This window comes from Carex rostrata, chromosome 26 (genome assembly GCF_964058835.1).
Source record: "Carex rostrata chromosome 26, lpCarRost1.2, whole genome shotgun sequence".
In the NCBI taxonomy this organism is placed as follows: Eukaryota; Viridiplantae; Streptophyta; class Magnoliopsida; order Poales; family Cyperaceae; genus Carex; species Carex rostrata.
This window is the reverse complement of record NC_135943.1, coordinates 6,187,139-6,207,755: the sequence shown is the minus strand read 5'-3', so window position 1 is coordinate 6,207,755 and position 20,617 is coordinate 6,187,139. Positions and strand designations below refer to the sequence as shown.

Sequence of the window (20,617 nt, the reverse complement as noted above, 5' to 3'; positions counted from 1 at the left end):
TAAAATTGCAATTTTACCCGAAATAAACCCAAAATGTCATTTTTGGTATAGAAGCTCACCCAAGTACCCAACTTCATAAATTAGATACTGAACACTCTAAGGGCCCGTTCGGCAACCCAGTAGGGAATAGGAATGGGTGTGGGAATCAAAAATTTTGAACTAAATTTTACTGTTCACCGTGGGAATAAAAACTTAGCTCTGAGCAAATTTTTATTTCCCACGGTGAATAGTATGTGGCCAAACGGGCCCTAACAAGTATCAAAGTTCCATCTTTATTTTATTCATCATCGACCCGGCATAAACGCAAGAACCCTTAACCCTGCTAGAGAACAATAATAAATCGTTTTTTAAGCTTATTAACTAATCATGTTGAATTAACTTATCGGATTTATATCTATTAAGTAATCGTGTACAATAAAAATAGTCTCTTACATAGTACAAAAAATACAAAAAAAATATTTTACATAACAAAAAAAATAACAAAATAGTATTACTTTACATATTAAAAGTATTTCTTGAGTTTGGTCGTCTCGAAAGCTGGTTTAATTGTTAGATTGTTATAGTATTTGAAAGGGATAAAGTGGAAGATTACAATCAGATTTCTATTATATCAGTTTGACTGTTTCCTTATTGTTTTGTAAGTACGAAATTGGTTTAGTTTTTCTGAATTGTCTGAAGAATATATGAGTAATCAAGACAAAATAAAGGACCAACTGGAGCAAAATTTAAACTGAATATGTATAACTCTTTTTAAGTTACTGAAATCTCTGAAGCAAATTTATTCAAGTACTTGATCGAAGTATTGACTCAATTCCAGATGACTTCTTACAATTGTACAATAGAAAAAATGTGAAAGAAAAGGAAAATGTGGTAGGCTGGTAGCGCGCGACTCTATAATTTTACAAAGCTTAGTAGTAAGAATTAACATATACTAAATGGCTGCTGCTCATTGAGTAGACCTTGTTGACTTTCACCAGAGCATTTCTAACCTTAATTTACAATCTACCTGGGTTCAATATCAGTAATTGAAACCTCATTTGATGACATTAGGACAGACGTGCCTGATGACCTGTCATTGTTGCCTCCATTGTTGTTAAACACACTTGAGAAGGGGCCAGCACGTATATTGCTCTTCGCAATGCAAAATGCGGGTTTAGACGGAGTCTTGAGAGACACTGTTTCGCTACTAAGCATCACGGCCACAGTTGACATAGATGGTCTATTTGCCGGGTTGTCCTGGACACACAACAGCGCAATATGTGTGCATCTCAACAATTCACTCCTCGAATAGTGTTGACCTAAAGATGGATCTGCTACTACTGTAATGGTACCATTGGTCCAGTGCTGCCATACCTATGTTATGGTAATTTCAGTTTTGTTAGTATACAGTTCCTTTGTTGATCATAGAATAATAGATAGATACAGAGGATCAGTTGTACTACTTACAAAGCTCAAGAGATCTTCTGTCTCATCATTCTCAAAGGTACCACTGTTCTTCTTTCCAGTTATAATCTCTAAAACTAAAACACCATAACTGAAAACATCTGACTTGATCGAGAAGTGGCCCCGCATTGCATACTCTGGGGCCATATATCCACTACAACAAATTATGTATATCAATGTCAGTTCTATTATGGTAATTCAACAATTATATTACTGCAATATATACCTGTACAGTGCTTGTAATATAATATAATTGAGTTCTTACAATGTTCCTACAACTCGATTTGTGATCTCTTGAGTTTGGTCTCCTCCAAAGAGTCTAGCCAGACCAAAGTCAGATATCTTTGGGTTCATCTCTGCATCGAGCAAGATATTGCTTGCCTTCAGATCTCGGTGAATAATTCTTAGTTGAGAATCCTCATGTAGATATAACAGCCCTCTTGCAATTCCACAAACGATCTTGTACCTTTTTGCCCAGTCTAGTAGGTGCCGCTTCTCAGAATCTACAAAAGCAGATAACGAGGACCTTATTTAGAACTACCGATGTAATTTTTCCAATATTTTCAACTACTATACATATATATATGCCCGAAACTCTGCATTTTCAAATAATTAAAGCCAATAATGACAATCTGGGAAATGAAATTAACAAAAAAAAAAATATGTAGTATCTACAGAGTTGGTTGGCATGGGACTAAGGACTAAGTTTAACTATTTTTGTCAGGGCTAATACCATACTCATTGGTTTGGGCAATTGGGTCAAACCTAAGCAAAAACTGAAAATTCACCAAACAATACTTCAAATTATTATGAATCAACAAGAGAGAGAAAAAAAGTATTACCAAAAAGGATTTGATCAAGGCTTTTGTTAGATACATATTCATAAACAAGCAATTTCTCTTGGCCCTCCAAGCAAACACCGAGAAGTCTAACAAGATTTTTGTGTTGAAGCTTTGCTACCAAAAGTAACTCATTTTTCAATTCGCCCATTCCTTGGCTGGAACTTTGAGAGAGCCTCTTTACTGCTATTTCTCGGCCATCAGGCAGTACACCCTAATGGAAGAATTAAAAGTAATTAGATACAATAAATGATTAGATAATTAGTAATGAAGTTAATTTGAGTATGTATATATATTCCTACCTTATATACAGCTCCAAATCCACCTTCACCAAGTTTGTTTTCCTCTGCAAAATTAATTGTCGCAACTCTTAATACAGAGAGATCAAGAAGCAATGACTCGACACTTTTGATCTCCTCGGGATTACTCACATCTGTACATTGAAACCAAAATCAATCAGCATGTGCTGAACTTAGTACTAGCTACAAATTAAGTCGATAAAATAAAATTTGATTTTCTTATTACTCAGCAATGGTTTTGTAAGTCTTGATTTTCTTCTCTTTATAAAGCAGATACAGAGACCAGCGATTACAACAAAAGCAATTAGGACCAGTGGTACAGTGATTGCCAGAATTGTAGCAGTTGAAGTTTTCTTCTTGCCTGCATAAAACACTTGAGAGCTTATAAAAACCTGTAAAGTAAAACACCTTTTTGATTCGAACTATTTTTTATGACAATATATATATAATTGAGTATATAAAATGGATGTAAGTATTACAATTATGAAATGAATATGTGAATCATATATAACTATATATCTGGAACGTACAAGTAATATTATTCATTCAAGACTTGTGGGTGGGATCCAGGCATCCAACTAGCTAAACTCGTGAGTTAGGTCATATAGCTGATGGTAATAATATATAATTCTAGTAACCATTATAACATGCACCCACAGGCAGAGGGTATATTATATATATTAACTATATATCCAGTAACGTACCATGGTTATTACAAATAGATTGGTGTGAGCTATTATATAATTAATATAGAAGATTATATATTCCAGCTAGCCCAGCTTATTATTTGTTGTTAGTTTGCACTAAGGTCTTAATTACCTGAAAGTTGGGAATTTAATTAGTATTTATTTCATCCGTCTTGATTTTCCATAATTAATATTTAATTGATTGATAGTGTACGTCATTATAGACTACTAATAGTAGTCTTGCTTTGAAATTAATAGACAGATTTTAATTAATTGGAAGGTTGTCTCTCTCAGATGGTGAAGTGGTCCACTAAAAAATTCGCTCATTAATTCCACATCCACAGAGGTAGGCCAATGTCACGACCAGATGTCCCACATGGCCACATCAACCAAATATCTAACTTAGCTTGTTTTCTTATTTGAACAATCGATTTTATTAATTATCGCTATAATTTATTTATTTATTTTAGTTCGTGATATACCAAACAATCAATAATTTATGATCGATTTACACATAACTGAGCAGGAAGAAGAGAGGTAGCTAGCTAGATTACAATACAGTCTGCAAACATACATACGAGTACGACAGGTGGCATAACTAAACTAAACGAGGTATAGTCATAGAAAATGGTGTTGACTAACGATGAGCAGAGCAGGTGAGTAGGTAGGTGACTATTCAAACTTCCAACTCAGAGACCAAATCAAATCATCTACCTGCCTGAATTCGGATCACCTCCGCTACCGTATCTCTAATTAATCTATCCGCACGAATCTCAAAAACGGACTCTATGTTTAAATAGTACCTGACTGAATTCCAATCGGTCCCTCTGTTTCTTTTCTAAGCATAAGCAACAGAACAGAACAGAACAAAAGCAATTTTGTTTTTGCTTCACGGAAAAAAGTTGACCAGCTAATATAATTAACTAACTATTAAGTGCTTAGATAAGTTGTTTTGATACCTTGTGAAGGAGGAGGAGGTAGAGTTGGAGCTGGAGCAGGAACATTCTCTGCCGGAGCTCTAAGTGTCAGCAGCGGTGGTCCATTGTAAAATTGATAAATCTCGTATCGGAGGTTACACCACACATTGAGAATTCTGCCTCCTTGCTTTCCACTGAAAAATTGGGGCAGCAGACTCATCTGATATTGCACGCACAACCTGCAATTTGCACGTGATGCGTCCGGTGTACACTGAACTAGTCCCCTTATCACTGGAAAAGAATCAGTTGTATTCATTTGCGAAGTCCCAAAGTTGTTTGAATCATTGAATGCAGCATAGTCAGCTGTAGAGTTCATGAGGGAGTCGACAAGATTGTCGAAGCGGGTAACAGACACGTCCACGTTTGAGTCATTTGCCAAAATGGCTGGATTATTAGAAGTGTAGTCGGGATTTGAAAGGAAGTTTTGGTTTGAATACCGTAGGAAGCAGAAATCGTAATAAATAATTGCTTCTTTGTAATAGGGGCAAAGATTTTGGATATCCTGAGGAGCTTGATTGAGGCAAGAGGAGCAAGCCGTCAAGTTGACATCACCACGACAGAGGACTAGCCCTACAACTAGGTCTGGAGTACTGCCGACGGAGCTCTTGGCAAAACCAAAATTGGTGGATGAATTGGTGGCGTTTTTCCTGAGGTCAGTGAAGAGGGTTCGGAGATTTGCTTCGTATGTACTGTTGGCCGTGTAATTGCCAGTTGTACCGCAAGATTGATACACAACGTTGGCACCCTCAGCTGCAGGAGAGGCAAAGAAAAGGAAGAAGAGGATGGGGAAGAGGGGAAGGATAAAATCAGGGAATTTCATGGTGGGATTGATTCAGAGTGAATGCTCTGCGGTGGAAGGAAGGAAGGAAGAATGGTTTGAATTCACTCCGGTGCAATATCTGAGGTAATGAATAGATCCAGACCGTTCTCTTCACTTATCTCAAAACTTGGTCCAGCTGGAATTAGTCCGGACCGTTAATTTCAGGTACATGAGATATCCGGACTGGTTTGCTTTGGCTTGAACGTTAATTTCAGTTGCTCATTTTACTGGCACCGTTGGATCAACAATTTTGTAAAATACTTGATCTCCAAGCATATATTAATATGAAGAACAAGATAAATAGTTCAGATCAACGGTTTGGATTTTGAAAAGTCAAATTTGAACCGTATGTATTTCGGCCCATATACATTAGAATGCACATTAGTCATTCTCTCTCTCTCTCTCTCTCTCTCTCTCTCTCTATATATATATATATATATATATAGTGAGTATGGCTAAATTGCTACCGGTAGCACTTCGACCTAAGTAATTACGGGGTCAAATTTTAGTATTTGATATTCAAGAAACAAATCCAAACCGTTAGATGTTCAATCTATATTAAAATATGCTTGGAAACCAAATTTTACATTTTTTTGGAATTTTGTTACTATTTATTAAGCTGGTTTGAAAACCGTTGTTTTATTAAATTTCTGCAGCATTGAAAAACAGCAGTTTTCAAACCAGCTTAATAAATAGTAAAAAAATTCCAAAAAATGTAAAATCTGGTCTCCAAGCACATTTTAATATATATTGAACATCTAATGGTTTGGATTTATTGTTTGAACATCAAATACTAAAATTTGATCCCGTAAGCACTTAGGTCGAAGTGCTACCGTTAGCAATTTAACCATATTATATATATATATTTACAATTCAAACCAAGTTAGAATAAACTATATATATAATTAATGATACATTGATTTCATTGTTTATAGTTAGTGGTGTACATCGATTTTGAAACAAATAACTAACAATTTAACAGTAACTAATTATCATAATCTAACTGATTTGGTTTAGCATGTTTGACAAGTAAAAATACAGTTCTTTGTAAACTAATAACTAACATTCATTTCCCTAACCAAACTCATCATATATGTGTGCATGCATGCATATCAATTGACTTACTCAAAATACAGATCTTTGACTTAGTCATCATGTATGTGTGCATGCATGGATACATTATCAATTGAAACTTTTTAATTAATTCCCACAACATATCTTTTAATTGATCATGTATGTGTGCATGCATGCATATCAATTGAAACTTTTTAATTAATTCTCACAACATCAATTTAAAGATGAGTTCATCAATTGATAATTTAGGATCAATATATGTATGCATACATGCACAGTATATAGTAAAAATGAAACGATCGAGCTAGGTGCATACCATGCATAGATGGCACCTGAGGTGAAACTCCAGAATATGAGCACCTCTAACCTTGTGCAATAAAGTAGTGATCGTCCTCATAGAAGTTGGGGCTAAAGAATCCCTCGCATTGATATTTAGGAAGGACAAAGAGATCCAGAGGTTGCTCCACCTCTTCGCCAGTACGGTCATACGCACCGCCTCTCTGGTGTCGAGCACCCCTAAGATCTTGCGAAGTATGTCATTCGACAAAGTACTTATGTAGTCACTCATGATTGCGTAAGTTGAAGGGGACTAGTGAGAAGAGAGGAAGAGGTGATCACACAGAGTATAGAGAGATCAGAGAGTAACACACGGTTGATCAGAGAGCTTAATATGAAAGATCAGATCACACAGAGTAAATGAGGAAGACGAAGAGTCCAGAGAAATTCAAGTTGATTAGAAAGTCATCTCAGAAGTTAAAACTTCTTCAAGTAACACTGTTTGAATTTAGATCCAACTGTTGCATCTGAGGAAGCACGAATATTAAATCATGGCAATTACATAACGAACGAACGAACGAATGTTATTTATATCGAACACCTTGCAAGCATACACCAATACTCGATCAAATGGAGAAATATGAAAGTCAAACAAGAAGCCAACACAAACAAGCAATCAAGAACAAGAAAATAAAAGAGAGACACAAGATTTTACGTGAAAACCCTTTTGGAAAAAAAAAACCACGAAAATACACGGCACAACTTCACTAGATCAAAGAGTCTTTACAAATACAATGAGATAATTAAGCCCATAACACTCACTCTAAAACTCTCTTACAATATCATACACCAACTTGAAATTTCCTAGTGTATTTAGGTGGATTTAATCAAGAGAGCAAAATTTTAGAATGAGTTTGAAGAAGAGGCTATAGAGACAGATAGCAAAAAATTTCTTGCTTATAAAATTGACTCTGAATTCTCTGCCTTTCTGGGTGCAAGAATTTTCTGTTCCCTCAGTCACTGCGTGTGGAATCGATCACTTTTAATTTTTGAACTAAGAGCTCACTTCAGATCTACACAGATCCACACACAGTGACCCGATTTTTTTATATATATCCAAAAATTAAATCAAATTACAAAAAATAACCGAAGCACCGTTGAATTTCTATTATTACCCAATCCGGTTATCCAATAACCGGATTTGATAGAAATATTTGGTTATCCACTCCCCGGACTCAAAATGCACAAATCCGGTTAATGGTTAACCGGATTTGTGCATTTTGCTTTTTTTTTTTTTTTTTTTTTTTTGAAAACAGAAGTTTTTTATTTTTTGTATTAAAATATTAGAAATATTGAATATATTTCTTTGAAAATAGATAGAATACAATATAATTTGATTTATTAGAAAGACTGCAACAAATAACCCGGATCAATATTTTTCAGATCGGATTTTTCGCGGCTGTAAGAAAAATTAATATATTTCTTTATGTGTTATTGGAAAAAAAATAAAAATAATTAGATTCTGAGTTATTGATCCCGGTTCAAAAGTCACTTCTAGGTAATCCAGAAAATATTGTGACCTTTCTAGTACATTTAATTTATAAAAAGTTGGATCTATTTTGAGAATTCTTTATGAAAAACAATAATTAAATAAATTAAAGTTTTTGATTTTTTTCAAAAATAGATACAACTTTTTATTAATTAAATGTACTAGAAGGATCACAATATTTTCTGAATTATCTAGAAGTGACTTTTGAACCGGGATCAATAACTCAGAATCTAATTATTTTTATTTTTTTCCAATAACACATAAATAAATATATTAATTTTTCTTACAGCCGCGAAAAATCCGATCTGAAAAATATTGATCCGGGTTATTTGTTGCAGTCTTTCTAATAAATCAAATTATATTGTATTCTATCTATTTTCAAAGAAATATATTCAATATTTCTAATATTTTAATACAAAAAATAAAAAATTTCTGTTTTCAAAAAAAAAAAAAAAAAAGGCAAAATGCACAAATCCGGTTAACCATTAACCGGATTTGTGCATTTTGAGTCCGGGGAGTGGATAACCGAACATTTCTATCAAATCCGGTTATTGGATAACCGGATTGGGTAATAATCGAAATTCAACGGTGCTTCGGTTATTTTTTGTAATTTTATTTAATTTTTGGATATATATAAAAAAATCGGCACAGTGACTCTAATAACAAAAAATTCCTGCACCGTGGGATAGAGGATTCGGTTCCCACAAAATTAGCTTTTATCATAGAAGTAGCGGCTCGATGTTTTCAAAATCAATTAAACCAATCACTATCGGACTTGGTCTTATGGTAAATAAACAAAACAATATTGGTTTGACTTTTCTAAAGATAGCAAAAAATATCAAAGGCACCGGTCTTGTCTTCTAGCCGAGGGCAAAGGCAAAATAGGCGGCGGCCTATGAATTTGTCTTCAATCTCAACAATCTAGGTCATTATTACCATCATCATTATCATTGTCATTATTGTCTTTATCATCATCATTAAATAAATTATTAATAACTATGAGGAGAGTTTAAATGCCTTTAATTTGGAATTTTTTTTATAAATTATAATTAAAAAAATTATTTTTAGAAAAACAGTATGATTGTTTTTTTTTTTAAACTACAAAGATCGAATGCTTCATTCGGTCTCCACTTTTTTCTTTTTTTCAGACCGAATGGAGCATTAGGTCTCACCTATTTTTACACTTTTTCCGTGCGGCCTACAGTGTAGTGATGCTTTTTTCCAGACCGAATGAAGGATTTCGTCTTGATGTTTTTTTATTATTTTTTAATATAATTTTTTTTAATATAAATATTTTTTTTATAAATTCATTTTTTTATAATATATGTATAATATATATATACATATACATATATTATATTATATATATATATAGAATTTGGCTAATATGCTATGGGTAGTTAAGAGGCCTCCCGTGCTACGGCTCAATATTCGACTTGTCAAAATCCTAACAGTCGATCCGAACCGTTCATCTTGTTCTCTATATTAATATGTGAATGGAGACCAAATTTTACATTTTTTGGAAATTTTTTACTATTTTCTTAGATTTATTGAATATCGCTGTTTTTTATGGTCCAGATTTGTCTGAAAAACAGCGATTTTCAATAAATCTAAAAAAATAGTAAAAAATTTCCAAAAAATGTAAAATTTGGTCTCCAAGCACATATTAATATGGAGAACAAGATGGACGGTTTGGATCGACCGTTAGAATTTTGAAAAGTCGAATATTGAGCCGTAGCACGGGAGGCCTCTTAGCTACCCATAGCACCGTAGCCAAGTCCTATATATATATATATATATATATATATATATATATATATATATATATATTTTATAAAAAAAATGAAACGACGTTTATAAACAAAATACCGATCGTTAAAACTTAAACTGAATTTTTGAGGCACTAAAAGACATTTTTTTTTGCAATTCTGATGCTTCAAATGCCTGTGGTTTCCCCGAGGCGATATTTGGATCCGTCTCGTCCCCTCCTTTTTGAAAAGTGGTCATACGCGCAAATTCGACTTTCCTAGCCAAAGTTATGGCTGTTTAAAGTTTTTTCGAAAGCTGAACTTTGAAAATTCATAACTAACTGCAGAAAAATCCAAATAAATTGAAATTTGTGTCAATTATGTATATTTTTCAATGCTCTATATGCTGGTGTAATCACTTTTTGTAGTTTGATCCATGTATCAGTCCAGACTTGCTGAAATTTGATATATGTATAATATATGTATTTACCAGCAGATGTCAAATTTGATATACATATACATATATTATATTACATATACAATATTATATATACATATACATATATTATATTATATATACATATACATATATTATATTATATATACGAGATGGGCTACGGTGTGTTGCGAAGTAAAGTGACTATTTTACTTCACGCTCATATTTTGCGATTTTAAAGTTCAAAACGTCGATCCGAACCGTTCATCTTGTTCTCCATATTGCAATGTGCTTGGAGACCAAATTTTACATTTTTTGGAATTTTTTTACTATTTATTAAGCAATTTTGAAAGTCGCTGATCTGATGGTCCAGAAAATTTTACTGTTTTTTTACTGTTCACAGCAAAACAACAATTTTCAAAAATGCTTAATAAATAGTAAAAACATTCCAAAAAATGTAAAATTTGGTCTCCAAGCACATTTCAATATGGATTAAACATCTAATGGTTCGGATCGGTCGTTTGGACTTTCAAAATAAAAATACGGCATGAAGTAGAAATGCGTTTTACTTCGCAACTCACCGTAGCCCACCTCTATATATACATATACATATATTATATTAGAGTAAAGCTAGGGTGTGATGTGCTCACCAAAAGAGTTTGGTGAGCACAATTCCAAAAGTTCATCGGATCGACTCCAAACATTAAATCTAAACCATTGAAATCCATGTGCTTCATGAGTGATGCATGTGAATGCAAAATTTTGAAAGTTTTGAGTTTATTTGCTACACGATCAAGCGGTCAAAGATATAATAAAAATTGACTATATAAAACAACTTATAAATTAACCTAATAAAATGTTCATTTCTTTGACCGCTTGACCGCGTAGCAAATGAACTCGAAACTTTCAAAATTTTGCATGCACATGCATCACTCATGAAGCACATAGATTTCAACGGTTTGGATTTGGCATTTAAAGTCGATCTGATGAACTTTTGGAGTTGTGCTCACCAAACTCTCTTGGTGAGCACATCACACCCTAGCTTTACTCTATTATATTATATAATATTATACATATATTATACATATATTATACATATACATAAAAAGGGATTATTCAGATCTTCTGTGGCCGAGTCCGTGAAAAACTGAAAAAACTGGTGAGACCTAATGCTCCATTCGGTCTGAAGAAAAGCAAAAAAGTGGAGACCGAATGCTCCACTCAGTCTTTGTGGTTTTTAATAAAAAAAAAAACAATTATGCTGGTTCCCTAAAAATGATTTTCTTAATTATGATTTATAAAAAAAATTCTTTAATTTGAGTGCCTCTATTTTCAAAACTAACTTTAATAAGTTAAAATTTAAAATAAACAAAATGAAGTTATAAGATATGATATATATTATTTTCTATCAGTCATATAAAAATATGGTATTTTAACTATATTTTGATTGTTATCAAAAATTTACAAAAATACAATGGTATAGATAAACTTGAACATTGATTTTTTGCTTATTGGACATATAAAATCAAAACTGAAAAGTAATAAAATTCTATGTCCATTCATAGATAATAATATAAAAATTTTAAAATTTTAAAAAGTAAATATTGATGAAAACAAAAAATTAAACATTTGAACCCTTGTCAAAAACTACTATTCCTTGGAGACGAGCACAATCACGAAGGGGTGTTATCGGTGATTTGGGCATCTCTCACCTTAATTTCCAATCTACATATTAATATGTGTGAAATCGGGACTGAAGGAAATCGAGGCAAAATCGGGGCTGAAGAAGAAGCAGTTATTTGGACGCGTTCCAACTCCAATGCGGACGCACTGATTGCTTAGTGAGGATGCACGCGCGGTGCCAGATGTGTAACCCTATAGAAAGATGGATCCCAAGGCACAAAATAACTAACTCAACTCAGAATTCTTGAGAGAAAAATAAGAAGACCTCTAGGGGTGAAAAACGGAGCGGATACGAAGCAGATAATGCTGATACCATATCCACATTCGTCGAATAATGAGCGGATACGAATACGGATACAAATAGCAAACGGACATCAAAATTCAAAACCAAATCCGCCTTAAACAAATAATCCACGAATACGGATATGAAACGAATAATAATAGGATAATTGAATTATCATAAACTTTAAAATACAAATACTAATTAAAAAATTAAAATATGAAAATAAATGAATAATTATATTAGTTGATGAGGTGGGCTACGGTGAGTTGCGAAGTAAAACGCGTTTCTACTTCACGCCGTATTTTTATTTTGAAAGTCCAAACGACTGATCCGAACCGTTAGATGTTTAATCCATATTGAAATGTGCTTAGAGACCAAATTTTACATTTTTTTTGGAATTTTTTTACTATTTATTAAGCATTTTTGAAAATTGCTGTTTTGCTGTGAACAGTAAAAAAACAGTAAAATTTTCTGGACCATCAGATCAGCGACTTTCAAAATTGCTTAATAAATAGTAAACAAATTCCAAAAAATGTAAAATTTGGTCTCCAAGCACATTTCAATATGAAGAACAAGATGAACGGTTCGGATCGACGTTTTGAACTTTAAAATCGCAAAATATGAGTGTGAAGTAAAATAGTCGCTTTACTTCGCAACTCATCGTAGCCTAGCTCTTAGTTGATAGTTTAAATATTTAACTGTACGTTTAAGTTAATAATTTGTCAAAAAAAAAACTAACGGCCATAAAATAAAATAAAAACCAATGCATTGAAGTTGACTTTGGATTAAAGGTCCATCTGTTGGAACATAGGCCCGCTAGAGGAAACAAAAGCCCACTTATATCCAAATTAATTTCTATAGAACAAGGACCTATGCCTTCATTTCACTGGTATCCGGATATCCAATTTAGCTTAGTCCCACAACATCTATTCTAAGTTCAATCAAACAGCATATAAGGATTCCAAAATATAGCGATTTTGTTCAATCAAACATCTTTTCCAAATATTTGCAATGTGAGATGTTTAGGGTTTAGGATATGATCTCACATTGCAAATATTTGGAAAAGAAAATGCCAAGGTTCTGACTTCCAACTCCGGTTATAAAACGTTCTGTACCAGTTTTGTCAACTTGCAGCATTTTCGAATATTGGAAAAAAAAATATACCAGCATTTACAGTAAAGTACCTGTCTAGAATTTGAAGGAAAGACCTCCAGACAACTAGAATTATCATCAATCAAACCAGAGTTCACTACTACCAAATAATAGTTCAACAATTTATTGCATGGCAACTAGAGCCCGACACATGCTTCTACACATTCTAAATAAATTTAAACTAAACTAATCCACAACATACATATAGAGCCTGATTATTGCATTATAGACCCTCAAAAAACTTCATGAAGTCTTCAAATGTCTCTCCATGCCTAATTTTCACCACCAATCCATCATCAACCTAAGAAGAATGCAAAACAAGAATAACAGGTTTATGTTAAACTTTTTCATAAAAGAAAGGTTTTCCAGTAAAGAGATGTTAAAAAAAGAAAAACCAACAGCAATTGATAAACCTAAATAACAGGTAGAAAGGACAGCATGATGTTTTTGCACTGTACAAGAATAATGGGTATATTTCAAGGTTTCACAGATTAATAAAAAAAAATAACAATTATTTAATATACCCAATATTCAGGGGGACGCATCTTGAGGTTGTACGTGGAGGCCATGCTCATGCAATATGCACCGGCATCATGAACTACCAATCCTGATCCCTGGTGACATAAATCATTATAGTTAGCAGCATGATAGTTTCTCTTTAGCAAGTGGCCATGCCATGATGTGTAAAGTAAGCTTTGTGCAAACCTTGGCAGGAGTTGGGAGGTCTCTATTTTTTCCCAGGAAATCAGCAGACTCACAAACGGGCCCCACCACATCATAGGTCATTACCCCTGCATCTGATGGAGGCGGCGAAACTAGCTCTATATGCTGTATGACAAACAAAATTTATAAACAACAAACAACTAGTCAGTTGGAATGATTATGCCATTGCATACTATAATCATTGACTACAATTGTTGACCAACCCCCATGGATTGACCCAACCCAACATGGTTAAGCCTGACCAAACAGGTCAATGCAGATACCTCTGACATCCCGCTAGGTTTAATACAAGACTGAAAACCAGTCAAGAGACCAGACCACAGAAGTTAAATGGTCAAGTCTGGATCTAGTATCTATCCATGAACTGGCAAATTTGGGTCAATATCTGACCTTACCTGAGTCCCACATTACCCATAACCAAATTGTTGTCACCAAAATGAGGGATGATTTACCTGATAAGCATCATAAAGACTAGGACGAATGAGCTCAGCCATGCTACCATCAACCACAATGAAATTCTTGGTGCCGTTTGTTTTAACACCGGTCACCTTGTTCACCAAGCAACAAGTGTTTGCAATTAGAGACCTTCCTGGCTCTATAATCAGTGTCAGATCCCTTGACTGCACCAATTCTCGCACCTAAACATTTTAAGCTTACAATCAGTAGACTAAAAGTGAGGGGGAAAGAATAAATTAGACAAAGGGGAAAATACAGAAATCAGACTTGAGGTTGGATGGAGGTTCTAATCCTATGGCCATGTTTGGTTGCTACTGAAAATTGAGGATTAAATCCCTTACCCCGAGTTAAGGGGGGTTTTAGTTAATCTTGTTTGGTTGGACCTTGTTACTTAAGTCATAGTTTAAATTATCGACTCATGAGGAAAGAAAAATCAGGAGGTGAATGTTGTTATCTCTGGCAGTGGGCCCTACATACGGAGTATGTTAATCTGCCTAGAGAAGAGGACTAATTTACTCTGTCGTCTTACTCCATCTTACTCTTCCTGTTTTACTTCTCATATGGCAGCTGAAATGGAGAGTAAACCCCTTACTCCACAACCAAACATGACCATTTGTTCAAAGTTAGTATAGGTGGAGAGCATTATTTGGAGTCTTGGAATCAAGGGCTAAGTAGCCAGTTGTTTCCTAAATCCTAATACTTAGAAAGTGTTGAACTATGGTCCAGATATTTGAGCAACCACCATGTGCAAGTTTTATATAATTAAATCTCTTCAAACTAAAAACATTATTTGTTCTTCTACATGTCCCTTTTTTATCTATCACAATTACTAATATTTTCATTGATGCTTACAGTGTTGATAAGATCCATAGGTGTGGGTAGTATGGCACCAGCATGCTGGTAATCTATACCAAGGCCACCGCCTATGTTAAGGTACTCCACCTCAAACCCCTGTGCTTTTATTTCATCAATGTACTTAACCATTAGTACAGCTGCATCTCTAAATATATCCACCTACAAAAGTTTGAAAAACAAAAAAACATGTACTTAACCATTAGGAACATAAATGCTAGAGTTGCTTTTTGCAAAAGTATAAATTTTCAATTATTCAACTCACTTTAGTGATGGTAGAACCCAAATGGCAATGAGCACCAACAAGCTTGATGTCATTTGGATATGTCTTTATGGCATCTAAGAACCATTGTAGCTTTTCATTTCTGATTCCAAATTTTGATGTCTTAGTTCCTGTTGCAACATATGGATGAACCTAAACAGGAAAAAAAATAGTCAACTCTTTGATCATTTCACCTCCATCTCCCTAACAAACACCAAAATGCATACCCTTGTATTTTAAGGTACCAGTGTCCCCCCCCCCCCCCCCCCCCCTTAAATTATCCAGAGAGAACCCATAAGGAGGGGCAATTGGGTCACTGAAAAAGGGAGTTTAAACTGGAGCAAATTGTAGTAGAAAAAAAATGCCATGGTACATTAGTTTTTTAGTAAATAACATATGCATTCCAAAATGCTCAATAGACAATAGTTCTCAGACAAGGTCAAGGAATATCCACTTAATATAATATAATAAAAGCATACTAAAGAGGTACCTGAGGATCCACATCAGGATTTATCCTGAGTAAAACCTTAACTTGCTTTCCTGCGATTCTAGCAGCCATGACTATGTTTTCCAAGTCAAATTCACTGTCTATATTTACAAAAGTGCCGTATTGAGCTGCTAAAACAAGATCCTCCAATACTTTCCCATTTCCATTGAATATGCACCTGGTCTTGAGAAACACAATACCACAACTAAGCACATATCTTTCATTGATAATATACCAAGGAAAAACAGGAGATTGAATTCGAGAGTTACGTTTCAAAGGATTGGAGTGGCATTATCCCATTGAAACTTGTTCTTATTACTCCTACTTAAATTGTTACTGAGAAACCAAAAACCACTTAAACCCAGACCTTCGTTCTAAGATAAACCTAAAACATCTTGATACTAAAATTATCCCAAGAGAGCAAAAACACTAAGAGTAGTTCACCTGGTAGGATCGAATCCAGCACGGAGAGCAAGCCTCAGCTCATTCCCACTCACAAGCACCGCACCCGAACCTAGGGTTTGCAAGTGCTCCAATACCTTATAATTATTGTTAGCCTTAATAGCATAACCAACAATTGATTTCAACCCTTCAAGCGCAGCCCGATACGCCTCGTAATTTCTCGTGATTTGGTCCTTGCTGTACAAGTAAAACGGGGTTCTCTCCGCCCCTTGCATCGCATCTTCGACCCGTACACCTTCGCAATAAAGATATCCATCTTCTTTCTTGGTGAAACAGTGCTTAGAAGCAGTAACGGTTGCTGGTTCCGAGGCGAGAGTCGCTCTGATCTTGATCGGGAATACAGCTCTTGAGCGGGTAGAAATGGAGACGTGACGGTTTCTGAGGAGAGGTTTGAGAGGAAGGAAAGCCTGAGTGACGAGGTGAGAAGCCGCCATTGTTGTTTGGTGCGAGCAGACAATGAGTGACTGCTGTTTTATCGATGAGGGTAATTTGGTAAATTTAATTAATGCCAGGGTTTAGGGAGAGCGGAATTCACATCCTCTGAGGTACCTCAACTTTTCCGTGTTCTTCTGGAAAATCTCAACCGTTTAAATACGTTCTGCAAGAATCACAAAGCACAATAACCCTGCGCTATCCTCGAATAGGCACCGTACGCGTTGGTCACGCAAAAGTTGAGATACTTCAGAGGATACGCACTCGGGAGAGCGGGGGCGGTCCCAGAATCCGTATCAGAGGGGGTGGCGGGTACCCTAACGTGTACAATGGGCAGAAATCTGAACCGTTCGTCTAATTCAGCGGCTCTGATCTTCTATTATTAGAGAGAGGGGCTGGGTCGGAATGTCGGATAGAGCGGCTGAGCGGGAGAGAGAGACGGGTCAAACAGAGATAACGGGTTTAAATCCGAATAGTGTTATAGAGTCATTAATTAAGCTATTTCTATTCCAGCCGTTCAAAGTTTTTTATGTGTGAATCTCGAGAAAAGAAATTTCATACCCGAGTCTTGACAAAAGTCAACCGTTAGGATTGAAATAACTTTGTATCCTAAACTTGGTGGAGAAAAAATAACATATTATTGATTTGCATTTGTAATTAATGTTGCATATGATTAGTGCTCAATTAATGCACGCACGGGAGAATGAGATTTTATAATTATATTTGAGATGACACGGTTGTTTGATTATTGGATATTTGGATTGGTCAATTTTTTGGATTAATTATTAGATGAAAGAACAGTACCTACTCTTGTTTCTTGTGCCTTCAAACATGGTAACAAATGTTATTATTTAAAAGTATGCAATGATTCTTCGTTTGTACATTATTTGTTTGATTAATGTTTTGTAAATTAAATAATGAATGAATTATTTCCTCAAAATAAATAAATAAATAATGACTAAATACTACTATCATGGCGACAGTAGTAAACATGGATTTGCCAAAAAAATACATATAGAGCTGGAAAGATTATATTGACAAAAACATTTGTTTGACAACTGCAGTAAACTAATAATTATAATAATTTAAATTTATGAATATATTTTAGATAGGTTGTGTATTCAATTTATTGAAATGTAGTCATCATTTGATTAACAATCAGGTGTTGTCAAATTAAACTGTTTGTTAGAGTTTTTAAAGAGAAGAGGCTAGAAACAAGAGACATGATATTATGAGGAAGGTTAATTGTATTATTGATTTCATTTTTACATAGGGTACAAATGACATAATTTATAGCAACGTAAATCTCTAAAAATAAAACCCTATAAATGACACGTTCTAAAATATTTTATACTAAAATACTAAATTATTCATCTTTAATATAGTCTGCCAAACATGACCTATTATTTCTAATAACATGCTAAATCAAACCTGATGAAAATATATAATGAGATGAGAAACATACATAACACTATCATTTTTAAGTTTTAACCATATCAAATTGAATATTCATGCTATCTAAACTATAAACAAAAGATAGACATTTCCCAATTTTGATTTGCTTGTTATTTTAATAGCCGTTTAGTCCATTAATTGTCAAATAATTTCTTTGACCAATATTACCTCTGCTCGTTAAAATTATTGACTCGTTTGGAGTTTGTTTTGGTTAATATATCTCGAAAACATTTTCCAATCGATCGATTTATATTAGGATAATTTATCCCATCCACTCTTACTATTTATTTTTGGAAGCTGATATGAGTACCCGTGCTACAGTACTCGCACAGTACCCGCACTTAAACTGTCATAATTGTTTGTGGAGACCAAACTGCCATAACTGCACTTCAGATCTGTAACTTTTTTTTTAATATTAATAGTCAAATTTTGAAGTATGTAGTCCAAAGAACACAAGTATTTATATTTATATAGTAAACAATGTAAATGATAAATTAATTATTTTTAAATAATCGTACCCGCACTTCTTTTTGAAATTTATGATGTCGTACCCGCACCTAAACTGTCATAATTACTTGTGGGGACCGCAACTGTTCTAGATCTGTAACTTTATTTTAAAATATTAATAGTCAAATCTTGAAGTATATAGTTCAAAGAACACAAGTATTTATATCTGTATAATAAACAATGTAAATGATAAATTAATTCTTTTTAAATAATCGTACCCCTTTTTTTTGAATTTTTTGACGTCGTACCCGCACCTAAACTGTCATAATTGCTTGTGGGGACTGCAATCGTTCCAGATCTATAACTTTTTTTTTAATATTAATAGTCAAATCTTGAAGTATGTAGTTCAAAGAACACAAGTATTTATATCTATATAGTAAACAATGTTGTAATTTTTACATAACTGCTTGTGGGGACCTAAACTGCCATAATGTTGTAATTATATCCCTTCTCTTTTTACATATGACACTGAAAGTATTTATATCTATGCACTGAAGTATTTATTTTTATGAGGTCAACTATTTTTGTTAGAGAAATATTGACGCGGAATTAGTGCTGAGGCTTTGAAAGGGTGCTGCTGGAATTTTAGAATAATAATTAGTTCAGACTATATAATATCTTTTAAAAATAATAATTAGTGGACACAGTATAATTAGTGGGGACCATAATACATTATTCCTAACTGTAACGCGAGTACTGTAGTGCGGGTACATAAATGATTATTCTTTATTTTTAGCATAAATGAGGGAGAAATTAATATTCATGCAGCAAGATGAGTTGCTAATTTTATATATATTAAGATAATTGATACAGTAGCTTTTAGTAGTAAGAACCATATTTACAAAAAAAAAAATTTAGAAATTTAAATATGTTATGAATAAAAATATTGACAATGTTATTTTAGTTTTATACAGTGTACGAGTCGTATTTTATTTTAACTCTATTAATTATCCATGCGCTGTATGAAACTAAAACAACGCTAACTAGTTAGTGAGTCACAAAAAAAAAAAAAAAAAAAAAAAAAAAAAAAAAAAAAAAACCGTCTTATATTATCTAATCACAAAAAATGCATATTTTAGCAAAAAAAAAATTTTGAGAGTAAGATGGCAACCATCTTACAATTTTTATTGATAAGAAAAAATATTTACATCAAAATTTAAACATATTGGATTAAGTTTCATCATATTTTGATCTCTATGTATTACGCTTATAGTTGATCATATTTATGACTTATGACTTATGAAAAAAGTGGCTTAATAAGAAAAATAAACCACCAAATTAAGATGATATTTTTTTTTAAGTTTGCCTTGAAAAGAAAATATATGCTGAATAAATTGAGATAGAGACTGATATTGATTAACAAAAATATGCACTAAAAATTGAATAGAGTATCACACATTATAATATATTAATTCATACATTAAATTAAGGTAGACCCCACAATAATAAAGCAATTTATAGAAGCATTAATTGTAGGGGTGTCAATGGTACCTTTTTAGCCGTTTATCTGACCCATATTGTATTCGATAAGGCGGGTATGAGTAAGGTTTTTATTTCGTTAGCTTATTGGATATGGATAAGAATTTTTTTTCATTAACCAAATGGGTAAGAGTATGGGTAATGACTATTTCGTACCCGTTACCCTATAGGGTAATTATAAAATCTAAATATATATTCAATTCAATTTCCAACCCACCTAAATATATATTTGTGGTT

At 33.6% G+C, this 20,617-nt stretch overlaps 2 protein-coding genes across 2 annotated transcripts; both read right to left on the bottom strand.

The window, feature by feature from the left end:
• Positions 1–731: 731 nt before the first annotated feature.
• LOC144544598 (cysteine-rich receptor-like protein kinase 6) lies at positions 732–5,118 on the bottom strand. Its single transcript, XM_078293131.1, has 7 exons — positions 4,227–5,118; positions 2,808–2,942; positions 2,585–2,715; positions 2,286–2,496; positions 1,709–1,946; positions 1,447–1,597; positions 732–1,353 (listed from the first exon to the last, which is right to left on the bottom strand). Exons 1-7 carry the CDS (start codon positions 5,062–5,064, stop codon positions 1,003–1,005), a joined length of 2,055 nt encoding a protein of 684 aa, XP_078149257.1. The 5' UTR covers positions 5,065–5,118; the 3' UTR covers positions 732–1,002.
• An 8,219-nt stretch (positions 5,119–13,337) lies between these two features.
• Positions 13,338–17,031, bottom strand: LOC144544597 (diaminopimelate decarboxylase 1, chloroplastic-like). The gene is made up of 8 exons (XM_078293130.1): positions 16,490–17,031; positions 16,049–16,223; positions 15,562–15,711; positions 15,297–15,458; positions 14,441–14,626; positions 13,971–14,093; positions 13,790–13,879; positions 13,338–13,566 (listed from the first exon to the last, which is right to left on the bottom strand). The coding sequence occupies exons 1-8, from the start codon at positions 16,939–16,941 to the stop codon at positions 13,489–13,491; spliced, it is 1,416 nt and encodes a 471-aa protein (XP_078149256.1). The 5' UTR covers positions 16,942–17,031; the 3' UTR covers positions 13,338–13,488.
• Positions 17,032–20,617: the final 3,586 nt, after the last annotated feature.